At 44.8% G+C, this 12325-nt stretch overlaps 1 protein-coding gene across 2 annotated transcripts in view; it reads left to right on the forward strand.

Annotated features, from left to right (window-relative positions):
- The first annotated feature begins 36 nt into the window (after positions 1 to 36).
- The window catches only part of Fam234b (family with sequence similarity 234 member B), a 40668-nt gene continuing 28379 nt past the window's right edge, over positions 37 to 12325 (forward strand). For both annotated transcript variants that reach the window (XM_034511998.2, XM_034511999.2), the window contains exon 1: positions 37 to 167. In XM_034511998.2, the coding sequence (XP_034367889.1) occupies positions 131 to 167 (37 nt within the window). In that variant the 5' untranslated portion in view covers positions 37 to 130. The remainder of the gene's footprint in view (positions 168 to 12325) is intronic.

A 12325-nucleotide genomic window follows, 5' to 3' on the forward strand; every position in this document is an offset into this window, starting at 1 on the left:
GTGGGCACCTCCTCCTAGCCAGGCTCACCACAGGTCACACCTTTCCCGCCCGCGGCCCCACGCGCGGCCCGCAGCGAACTACACTTCCCGGCAGGTCGCGGCGCGCGCACGCGCACGGGGGGCCTCCGCCATGGCGACAGTGCTGTCCAGGGCGCTCAAGCTCCCGGGTAAGGAGTCTGCAGCCCCGCGACCACGCTGCGGAGACCTGGCCTGGGGAGAGAGGCGAGGCGAGACGAGGCGCGGCGGGGCCTGGCTCTTAGCTGGGAGGGCTGCAGCGTCCGGGGGACAGGAAGGGGGCTCCCGGGTGTGAGTCGGGGACCGGGGACGCTCGGGGACACTTGGGGACTCTCGGGAATTCCCGGGGCAGATACTGCTGGAGGCGCGCGGGGCCGGGTCGAAGGTGGAGGGACGCTATGGTGACTGTCAGGTCAGAGCGCGCTTCGCCGCGGTCTCCGAGGGAAGGCCGGCCATTGGAGCATCCTTCCCTGAGCACCCGGACTAGCTGCTGCTATCTGGGGCTGGACCAGAGGGGGAGGGGGGGGGGGGGGCTGCAGGACTGTAAGTGAGTGGCCTGGGAGGAACAGCGTCCACTTAACTGACAGCAGCCTTGCTGCTGTGAGCTAGCCCAGGCAGGTGTTCTCCTTCCTCCCGTGTGGAAGAGGAAAGAGGAAAGATTAGGAAAATGGTTAATTGAATCACACGGGTGTGTGTGTGTGTGTGTGTGTGTGTGTGTGTCACACAGCAGGGCATTGTGCTGTTTGAATTGCGCTGTTTTAATCTGTCGTTAGCAAAATTTAAACATTTAGGGCTTTCGAAAAAGAAATGTGACTCCATTTAAAAAAATTAAACACTAAGTTATAAGCATTTATTGGCTGATCACTTAAGAGCGGAAGCAGTTGTTTTCCCTGCCACATTAAAAAAGGTATCTCTGATAATCAGCCTGAGGCCCTAGGAGGGGACCTTGTTCTCAGAGTTTCTAGTCTGCTATCTGGAAACCACCGGCCTTGTGTCTTAGATGACTTGAGACTCCATGTCTTTAGATCTTTCTCCCCTTCAGTGGCTGCTTGGAACACTGGAAAGAACATTGATAAAATCTGTCTTGAAGTGTGTACATAATACTGAAATTAAGAGAGAGACACGTTTTCCCTGCAGGATTCATTTACTTTGAAGAAAGCACCCCGACGGTTTGAATGCTACCTTCTCAAAGGCATAATTAAATGCCAGGCATTTTTAGCCTTTTTTTGTTTGTTTGTCTGTTTTTAGAGTCCTTGTTTTATTTCAGCATACGTGATTGTTATTCTCTGAGAATGAAACTGCAGAAAGGGGATGTACCTCGGGGTTCATGCTTACTTAGCACCCACAGAACCAAGTTCCACCCCCCAGCACTGAAAAAAAAAAAGGGTGTAATAGTCACGCGGAACAAGAGACAATACCTGGGGCGAATATGAGAAAAAACAAAATCCTTTTGTATACTCCTCAAAATAATCTCTTAAAAAATAATGGGCGAATATCTTGCCTGAGCTCTTTTGTGTCTTCATTCTGAGAATGTGGTGCACACAGAATACTCCTTGGTGTGTTGGGTTATAGTTATTTCACTAGCTGACAGTCCGGGGTGATGGATTCTGTGTTTGGAAGGCAGTTCGGTCCTAAGGGACGAACTATGATCAATACCAAGGCTTACATAGAGAATCTGTATTTACCGTATGTGATGTGGATTTTTTTTCTGTCTTTTGGCTTGTTTTTCTCCTGGTCTCAACTTGTCTCTTTCCCTTCACTACCCAATTATAACTTGTGGCTTTTGTATTAGGTAGAAGTTGCTTTCTCAAAGCTGTTTTTGGATACCTTGTAATTGGGACTGTGAGACACAAGTCCTGGTTGTGTTACCTTAGTTAACTCTCTTACTACTTTGTTGTGTGAGGGAAACAAATGAAATGGTGCCTTAAGAGCAGGAGAGGGGCTCTGGATTTGACTGGACCAGTTTTGATTTGACTTCTGTGCTCAGGATCCCATCCCCGGCCTTGTATTACTAGGTGTGCAAGCTCCTAGCTGAGCGACCGAGTGGCTGAGCTGCAATCCCCAGCCATGCCCCAGACTAAATGCATTCTTCAATTGCTTAGCTGCTGTATCTCTGTAATCCTTAGTTTCCTCATCTGCAATAGTAGTGTTGTTCTAGAACATTCTGGACATGCCACACACTGCTTTGCATATTTATCTCACAGTTTTGTTTTTTTTTTTTTTAGTAGTAAAAGAGATAGTTGTCCTTAGGAATTTAATTAGCTTCTGACACATTAGCTATAGTTTTGGTCATTAGTAGCTTATGGGGGTGGTACATGACCGAAGGGCTCGTCCTGCAGATCCAGGGACAAAGCTCTGCTGGGAACACATTTCATAATCTAAAACCTGTTCACTGAGCTCAGGTTGGAAAGGTGTTTGGCTCCCAGGCCTGGCATGAGATTAATAAGTAACAGAGGGACAATGTGGCATTTATAAAGCCTGTAGGGAAGCTTATCTCTTAGGTATATGTTTTTATTTTAGTTTTAAAGCTTGAAGGTCAAACAGTGAAGGGACTGTTAAAACGCAATGTTATTGTTGTGGTTTGTTTTATGATATGTGACTCAGAGAGTCTGTGCCTCTAGATAAACTACCCTATATTGGGGGTCATTTACTTCAGTATAGGTACATATCCCATCGCACATGTAGGTTACGGTATATGCTGTGGTGCCTACCGGGTGTCACGGGGTCTCACACATTTCAGTGTATCTCCCTAAGGACATTTGGGCTTCACAGCACGCTGCTTCCCTTCATCCACGTGTTTCCTCCCCACCATTCGGGGACACTACTGAGTCACTATCTCAGCCTCCTGGGAGGAAAAGCAGGCTCCGAAAAGTTTTTATATCTATGCGTTATGAAACCAGTGTCTCCTCTTATATTCTTTGCAGACATAAAAAAGTTAATTACATAAATGTCTGTGTGTGTGTCTGTGTGGATGTGTGTCTGTGTTGGTGTGTTTGCAGGAGCCCCTGGTGGCTGGAGGCATAGCATCCCCCCCCCCCCCGGAGCTGGGGGTACAGGAGCTTGTGAGCTGCTTTCCATCAATGCAAGGAATTGAATGCAGGTCCTCTGCAAGAGCAGTGCATGCTCTTAGGTACTAAGACATCTCTCCAGTGCCTCTTTGCAGACATTTCATTGACTGAGAACTGGGGCCTGGGAAGATGGCTCAGTGGGTAAGAGTGGTAGCTGTTCAAGCCTGAGGAACTGAGTTTGAATTTCTGGCATCCACATAAAAAGCTTGGCATGGCCACACGGGTACCTAGTGACTCCAGGGCTGCAGTGGACATGGCCACACAGGTACCTAGTGACCCCAGGGCTGCAGTGGGTAGAAATAGAAAGATTTCTGGTGCTTGCTAGCTTCCAACCTAGTTTAGGTTCAATGTGAGATCTTTCTGTAAAGATATAAAGTGGAGAACAATACAACAGGATTCCTGGCAGCCTCTTCTGGTATGTGTATACATATCATCATATATACTATATAATTAGCATATATACACATTATACATATACTACACACATACCCTTCTCATATCATACCACACACACGCTATACATACTTATACACCATCTATATGCATATCAAACATACACATACACACACTGCACATATATATATACATTATATATGTATATATATCTATATATATATACACACACCATACATAAACATACACCATATACATGTGTACCACAATCACATACACACACACTGCACTATATACATATATATTATGTGTACATATATACATCATACATACACACATACCATATACATATGTACCAAATCACACATTATATGTGCACACCACACACACACACACACACACACACACACACACACACACACACAGACCTGTGTTCACTGGAGGCAGCAGACTCAGACTGAGTCTGGGGTTCTAGACTGTGAAGCACAGGTTCATGACTGACCTGAGTATGGCCTAAGGCTAGTCAGGGACTTCCTGTTCTGCCCGTTTCCATTGTCTTTCTGTGGATAGAAAAAACCTTTGTCTAGTCAAAAATTTCAGTCTGTCGTAGCTAAGCCAACACTTGTTTTCATACTATCTGTGTTAGTGTAAATGAAAAAAAAATATCATTCTCTGAAGGTTGGTCTAGATCCGTTCCTAATCTCCTGGGAACTTTAAGGGCAGCATCCAATGGTGGCTCTATGCTCTGGGGTGCTTACTTCATACTTCAGAGCTCCTGAACTTTATACCATAAGTTTTTCCCCTGAGGACGTTGTAGTTCTAGTACTCTCTTCCGGAACTCACCACACAGCAGAGATTGACTATAAATGCCTGATTCCCTGCCTCTGCCTCCTAAGTGTTGTGATTGTAGGCATGTGCTACCACACCTAGGGGAAATTAGCCTATTTAAAGTTTTTAAAATACATTTATTTGTATGTGTGTCTGTGTGTCTGTGTGTGCGCACATGTGTGATGGTGGCAAGGGGCAAGCATGCATAGCACACACGTGGAAGGCAGAGGATAACTTGCAAGAAAGGAGTCAGTTTATATCATGTGGTCCTGGGGATTGAACTCAGGTTGTCAGGTTCGGCACCCACTGAGCTATCTCGATGTCTCTTTCCCAGGCTATCCTCAAATTCTTGAACCTACTGAATTAGGTTCTTCACTGTACCAACTGCCAGTTTGCCTTCTGTCATTGTTAGAACTTGATTCTCCCTAAGCCTTAGATGGCATGCTATTCCTTTGCCCTTCTTGAAATCTCGTGGTTTTATGAGAATGTTCAGTGATGCTTATTCTGTACCGGGTTCTCTTTGGCCCCTTGCTCCATTTATTCTGCAGTTAGGTTTGCCTGTATCAAAGGCTCTCTCCATCTTCCTTTGCATCTCCTTTAAGTACCGGGTCCATTTTCTTCCCTCTTCAGTTATACGTATCTCTGCATTGGTTAGTTTCTTGGTTTTTGTTTGGTTTGAGGCTTACACATGTGAGACATGTGAGTGCAGTGTCTATGGAGGCCAGAAGAGGGCGTCAGACCCTGGCCTTACAGGCAGCTGCTAACTGCCTAAAACAGATATGGCAGCTGAACTCATGTTCCCTGGGAGAGGCATGTGTGTGCTTAACCACTGAGCCATTTTTCCAGCTCTGGATTGAGTGTTTTGAGACAAGGTCTCTTTTTGAAGCCTAGGTTGGTCTGAAATTCACTAAACAGCCTAAGCTGACCAGGAATTCCAGGCAGTCCCTCACCCCACCCGACTGCCTGCCGGAGCCTGCTCAGTTCTAGGCTGAGGCCCCACACTTACTGTATTTCGAAAGCTTTGACCTCAGGAGGCAGGAGGAGGGAGGCCAGACTGCCTTGCTTTGAACTTACTTGCTCTTTAACTATGTGGGCCAATTTTCCAAATGCTTCAGCCTCAGTTTCCTCCTCCAGAAAATGGGAGGCATTTCTGACTTAAAGCTGTAACACGGTTTCCTGAGGGGAGATATTCAAGTGCCCAGAAGGACGGGCCAGCTTAGTTAGCTATTTAATTTAGGTAGGTTTACAGTAGTCATTGTTATGTCTGCTTTCAGATATATCTTTTCTTTTTTGCTGATTCTATAACTTTTTTGTTGTTGTTGACTTTTTTTTTTTTTTTTTTTTAAACAGAGTCCTAACTATTTAGCTTTTAAATTTATGATTCTCCTGCCTCAGCCTACTGAGTATGGAGACTGGAGGTGCCAGACCAGTAAGAATGTCTTTTCTAAATTTGGTTCGTTATTGTGTTTTTTTTTTCCCCATTGTTCTCCCGATTCCTGATAGTTAACTTTCCATCTCCTGAACTATGGTTGCTTCTTAGAAGTAGCACATCTTTTTACGAATCCTTATTTCAGAAAAGGCGGTATTCATTCTTTTGGAATCCACTGGGAAATAAAGTGCTCACTCAGTATTTCTTTCACCTTCCTGGAGGATGGGTGTACCCTCCTCCTGGAAGCTGCTGCAGGACATTAGGCGTGCGGGGCCAGTGTTCATCTATATCTTTACTTGCTCCCCTGAAATCTTTTTCTGAATCTGCTTGCAGTGTGGCGTTGTAGCCTTTCTTGAGCGTTTGTAGAACTCTGCGGTGTCTTATGGAGTGAATGCTGATGTTGGCGCCTTTCTCCAGACCGCTCCTGTTTTGATGGGGTAGCTGTGTTACTTTGGGTTACTGGCTGAGTGGGGAGCAGAGTTTGCCAACACAGAGAGCTGGAGCACTTGGAAGCTAGGATTTAATGAGGACTCGAGCTCAGATCCCTTTCCCAGCCTCTGCTGTCTGTGCAGGGTAGCAGAATGCAGGGCTTAGAGTTGTGCTGACAGAGCGTTCACTTCCTTTGTGCTGGTTTTAGATCTCCTATGAACTTCACACTTAATCTTTGTTGTTTGAGTTGTGAAAGTAGATCTGGGCTCTTTCTTGTTTCATTTACTCTGTTTTTTGTTTTGTTTTGTTTAAGACTGAGTTTCACTATGTAGACCTGACTGGCCTTTTCTCAGAGAGATCCACCTTTTTTTTTTTTTTTTTTTTTCCTCTCAAATATTGGGATTAAAGGTGTGCACCACCATGCCCGACAGCCTTTATTTTTAAGACATTTCTCCCTGTAGAGCTTGGGCTGGCTTTTTATATAGCTCAGGCTGGCCTGGAACTTGTGGCACTCCCCTTGACTCTGCTTCCCACACCCAGGTGCTTGCTTTGTTTTGTTTTTGAGACAGGATCTTATGTAGCCCAGGCTGGCCTGTGACACATTTTCCAGTTGAGGGCTCTGATCCTCCTGCTTCTACTTTAAGTGGGAGGACTGCAAATGTGTGTGGCTGCGCCTGGCTTTGTGTGGGGCTTTGTACTTGCTGGATAAGCACTCTCCTAGTTTCCCAGTTTATGCTTTAGTTGCTAACAGTTTCGTCCTAGGGCAGCCATAAGTTTTCCAACCAAGATTATGGTTATTTTGCACAGTTTAGTGATATTTTGTATCAAATCCTCTGAGTTATTGTCTGGTTTCTGTCTCCCAGCTCATCTCTGTCAAAGCAATCAGGACCGAAGGTGCCTGTAGTTACTTTCTAACCACTGGGCAGCTTGTATCTCGTGGAGATCACCGCCCCCACTTTTTCTTGTTTGTGAGCTTCTGCTTTTTGTCACGTTCTGTGAGACAGGGCTCATAGATGTTTCTGTGGCCCTAGACTCTAATTTTTTTTCAGGGATGAAATTATTGGTTGGTTTACATATTCATGAGACAAGGAAGGGTCTTATCAGTTAGAACAAGTGGCCTCTATACTCCGATGCCTTGGTGTGAATCCTGGGTTTTGCTTCTCTCTAGGTTCTGTGGTCTTAGGCAAATTGGCTCTGTGTTTCAATTCTTTCGTCGATAAAGTAGGTATTAGACCCCTTGTATAGGTCAAGATGAAGATTTAATGAATTAAGACACCCAGGATGTTTGGGTCAGTGCTGAGGATGGTAGGCACTTGAGACATTTTAAATTCTCACCACAGCATCATCACCACCACCACCACCACCATCATCATCACCATCAATTCTGTGGACTCTGTTTCTTGTTCAAGTACTGATGTGTATATCTCCTGTTACTGCAGGAGATAGAATTTCCAAAATTTGGCAGCAATTGTCCTTACATTGTGTGTTGGGAATGTACTGCATTCTCCCTGGTTTCCTTCCCCCTCCCTCTCCCTCCTCTTATTCTTTTTCTGTCTCCCTCTTCTCTTCTGGTTGTAAAAAAAGGTTCAATGCCAGAATCACCTCCCAGGACATTATTAATTACAAGTGTGTATTCTTATAGAAGAACATCCACTAATTATTTTTTTTATAAATTCATAAAATTGTCTGCATTTCTGTAGCCCATGGTGCCAGGGCCTCTTCCTTCTAGCACAGCGTAAGATTCGTGGGAGAAGTGAACGGCCTCCGGTTGTCTGTTAACTGGGCCTTGTCAGTGGTTTCAGTTGGGCTCTTGTGTATCTTTGGGAACCTTGGGAGGGAGGCAGAGACCGCCAAGATTGATTGGAGTAGATGCTGCTGCTAAACTTTTCACTTGGTGCTCAAACTCCAGGGAATAGGGTGGCCTGAGGGTGGTTCAGAATCTGTGGAACCTTTAGGAGGATTGGTGTGTGCAGCTGCCAAGAAAGCTACCACCGTTTACTGTAACAGTGAATTATCTGGAGTGTGATCGCATGGTCCTGTCCTGTCTGCGGCCAGACCACACCCTTGCATTTCATTCACTTTCAGAAAACCTACTTTTAAAACCATGGGCATGCCACATTATGTGCAGAGAAGGGTCACCCGAAGCTCTTCCTTCAAGTCATGGGCTGAAGAAGATGGGGTGTGTGTGTGTGTGTCTAACCCGGAGACGAGAAGGCTGGGCAAAGGCTGTTGACATGTTTAAGCAATAGTAATAGAGGGTCAAATTGATTATGACCATAAGCCAGGCACTGAGGGCCATTTGTATGGCTCTTACCTAATCCTTACAACAATCGGGAGATATGAATGATAATTATTGTAGTCTATAAATGGAGAATTGGGGCCATAGGGAGTTAAGAAAAGGAAGGGCACACATAGCTGGCAAGTGAGCCAAACTGCTATTTACATAGTGAGCAGCTGAATTCTTTTCTTCTGGTACGAGAATACTTCATGTAGCCCAAGCTTGTGTGAACTCACTATGTAGCCGAAGCTGTCCTTGACCTCCTGATGCTCCTCTCTTGGCCTCACAAGTGGTGGACAGAGACCAGGGGGGTCATATTCAGCTGATGCCAAGTGACTGCCTTGCTGCATGTTTGAAAGGAGACACAGTTTAAAACAGGGATTGTATGAACTTTTAAATTTCACCCCAGAATTTCAAGATTTGATATGCTTTCTTGATTGTCAGGGGTATTTTTTTTTAAATTTATTTATCAGGCTGGACAGTAGTGGCACACACCTTTAATCCTAGCAATCTAGAGGCAGAGGCAGGTGGATCTCTGAGTTTGAGGCCAGTGTGGTCTACAAGTTTCGGGACAGCCAGGGTTACACAGTGAAACCTTGTGTTGGAAAAAAATATATATATCTTATGGGTGTTTTGGTATGGGTGTTTTGTTTACATGTATGTCTATGAACCACATGTGTGGTCAGTTCTCTGAAAGGCCAAAAGATAGCATTGGATCCTCTAGAACTGGAATTACAGACAGTTGTAATTTACCATGCACTTGCTGGGAGTTAAACCCTTGTTCCTTAGAAGGGCAGCCAGTACTCTTAACTGATGTGCCATCTCTCCAGCCACTTTTTTGCTTTTAAAAACTCTCTTTTATGTGCATTGGTGTTTTGCCTGAATGTATGTGTACTGACTGGTTTTGTGTGTCAACTTTGACACAAACTGGAGTTATCACAGAGAAAGGAGCCTCCCTTGAGGAAATGCCTCCATGAGATCCAGCTGTAAGACATTTTCTCAATTAGTGATCAAGGATGAGAGGGCCCAGCCCATTGTGGGTGGTGCCATCCCTGGGCTTGTAGTCCTGGGTTCTATAAGAAAGCAAGCTGAGCAAGCCAGGGGAAGCAAGCTAGTAAGTCACATCCCTCCATGGCCTCTGCATCAGCTCCTGCTTCCTGACCTGACTTCCAGTCCTGACTTCCTTTGGTGATGAACAGCAATGTAGAAGTGTAAGCTGAAGAAACCCTTTCCTCTCCAACGTGCTTCTTGGTCATATTTTGTTCAGGAATACAAGCCCTGACTAAGACTGTATGTATGTATGTATGTATGTATGTATGTATGTATGTATGTATGAATGTATATATGTGTGTATGAATATATGTATGAATGTATGAATGTATGTATGAATGTATGTATGTATGTATGAATGTATATATGTGTGTATGAATATATGTATGAATGTATGAATGTATGTATGAATGTATGTATGTATGTATGTATGTATGTATGTTTGTTCAGCACATGCATGCATGCAGCACATATGGAGGCCAGGGGAGTATATAAGACCTGCAGGGACTGGAGTTACAGATGACTATGAGCTTACCATGTTGTCGGGGTTGGCCTAGAACTCAATATGTAAACTAAACTAGCCTCAATTTTGTGTTGGTCCTCAATCTTTTTGTCTCTGTCTCCAGTGTGCTTAGAGTCTGAGATAGAAAGATCCTGGGGGTTTGCTGGTCAGCTATTCTAGCCCAAAATGGTCAGCTCAGTGTTTAGTGAGAGACCATGTCTCAAATAATGAGAGGAAGATACCAAAACTTGACCTCTGATCTCTATACCTCACACACAGACAAATGCATATACACGTGCGTGCACGCTCACTTACACACACACACACACACACACACACACACAGTGGGGTGGGGTGGGGTGGGGTGGGGTGGGGAATCAAGTCCAAGCTAAGCATGATGGCACACGACTATAACCTCAGCCTTTAGAAAGTCAAGGCACAGGGTAAGATAGACCCAACTTGAAAATAAACAAAAGATCAAATTTGATGCTTGCTGTACAAAAGGATCAGCTTTGAAAATGAAAGCAACGAGAAACTCCTAGTCAGTTGATTAGCACGTTACCTGGTGTAGTGTGTGTTTTTGGAAAGTGCTAAATTCAGTATAACGAGCCTGTGGAATGCTGTTTAATGAGAATTTAATACACAAGTGCTAAGCATTACAGTCCAGGCCCCCCCTCTGTATCTGGTCTCTGTATCTGTTTTTCTCTTTTGCTTTGTGTATTATGCACACAGAAGTAATGTCCTGAGGGGCATCAGCAAGACAGAGACCTGTACCAGGAATTCTTCCTCAGCACCAGCTGGACTGCCAGCAGTTCCCCTTTTAATTTGTCTGAGTTAAAGGTTTAACAGTAGTTCTCATTAGTCCTAGCTTGCCAGGTGGTTTCCAAAGAGGAAACCTTTTCTTGGCCATAGTCTGACACGAAGGTGCAGGTTACTGCACTGGGAGCCAGGCGTCGGTGTGGGCATGCACCCAAGCCTCTCTGTAATTTATCCCTCAGAGTCAATGCAGAGTCTGTGTAGAAGCAGGGTGCAGGCCGTCTGCCACCTCTGTGTTCCTGGGGACTGCCACCTCTCCCAGGATGCATGCTCAATCTTTCCACCTTTACTGAAAGCTGTTCTTAAAGGATATTCAAATCACAGGACAGTTCTAAGAAGTGAGGTTCTGTCGAACAAACTTCTTTAGTTGGCATATAGTATTCAACTTGCTAACTTGTTTCCATAGAAACAACAGGGAAACTATAGACACTCTGTGAGAGACCGCATACAGAAGAGAATTGTCCTAGAAGTTTATCAGGAACAACCACACCTCATGGCTCTGAGAAAAATCTAACCCAGGAATAGACTAGGTGTAAGAAAACTTAACTCAAGAGCCAGAGCCTCGAGCTGGCTGTGGGGGTGCACACATATAATCCCAGGATCGGGGAGGCTGAGGTAGGAGGGTCACAGGCTCACACAGCCTGGGCTAATAGTGAGTCCCTGCCTCAAATTTATAAATGAATACATGCATATATACCTGAATAAATGAATAAGACTTTAAAAATCAAAGCCACGACCATCTTTGTTAGTGACATTCAATCAAATAAGAACCTAATAAGAGGTATGGATATTTGGGCTGGCAAGATGCTTCTGCAGGTAAAAGTGCTTGCCACCAAGACCAGTAACCTAACCTGAGTTCAATCCCTGGGACACACAGGGACAACCATACTTATGGATTGTGCTATAGAACGCTGAAAGTCATTTTCCTATCCAACTGCAGCTGGTAACTCTGTTCTTTTCTTACAAGAAAAGTGTTTATTTTATGTGTATGGGTGTTTTGCATATCTGTAGGCCTGTGTACTAAATGCATGCCTGGTGCCCAAGGAGGTCAGAAGAAGGCTGCAGGTCCCCTAAAACTAGAGTCACAGCTAGTTGTGAGCCACCTTGTAGGCACTGGGAATCAAACCTAGGTCCTCTGGACGAGCAGTGCTCATAACCACTGACCCAGTGGTATCTTCAGTTCCACGTTCGTTTAATAAACCAAGAGTCTCTTATGTAGCAAACTGGCCTCACACTGAGCTGAGGATGACCTTGAATTTCAGATTCTGCCACTGTTTCCTAAGTGTTAGAGTAAGAGGCATTCACCACCATGCCTGGTATATGTGGTGCTGGGACAAACCCAGGGCTTTGTGCATGCTAGGCCAGCATTTCACCTTAAGCTGATGTGTATCCCTGCCTCCTTTTATGTGTTTTAGGGACAGGATTTTTTTTTAATTGTTACATTTAAAAAACTATATGTCTATGCATGTGTCTTATTAGGGTTTTACTGCTGTGAACAGACACCATGACCAAAGCAG

This window comes from Arvicanthis niloticus, chromosome 9 (genome assembly GCF_011762505.2).
Source record: "Arvicanthis niloticus isolate mArvNil1 chromosome 9, mArvNil1.pat.X, whole genome shotgun sequence".
In the NCBI taxonomy this organism is placed as follows: domain Eukaryota; kingdom Metazoa; phylum Chordata; class Mammalia; order Rodentia; family Muridae; genus Arvicanthis; species Arvicanthis niloticus.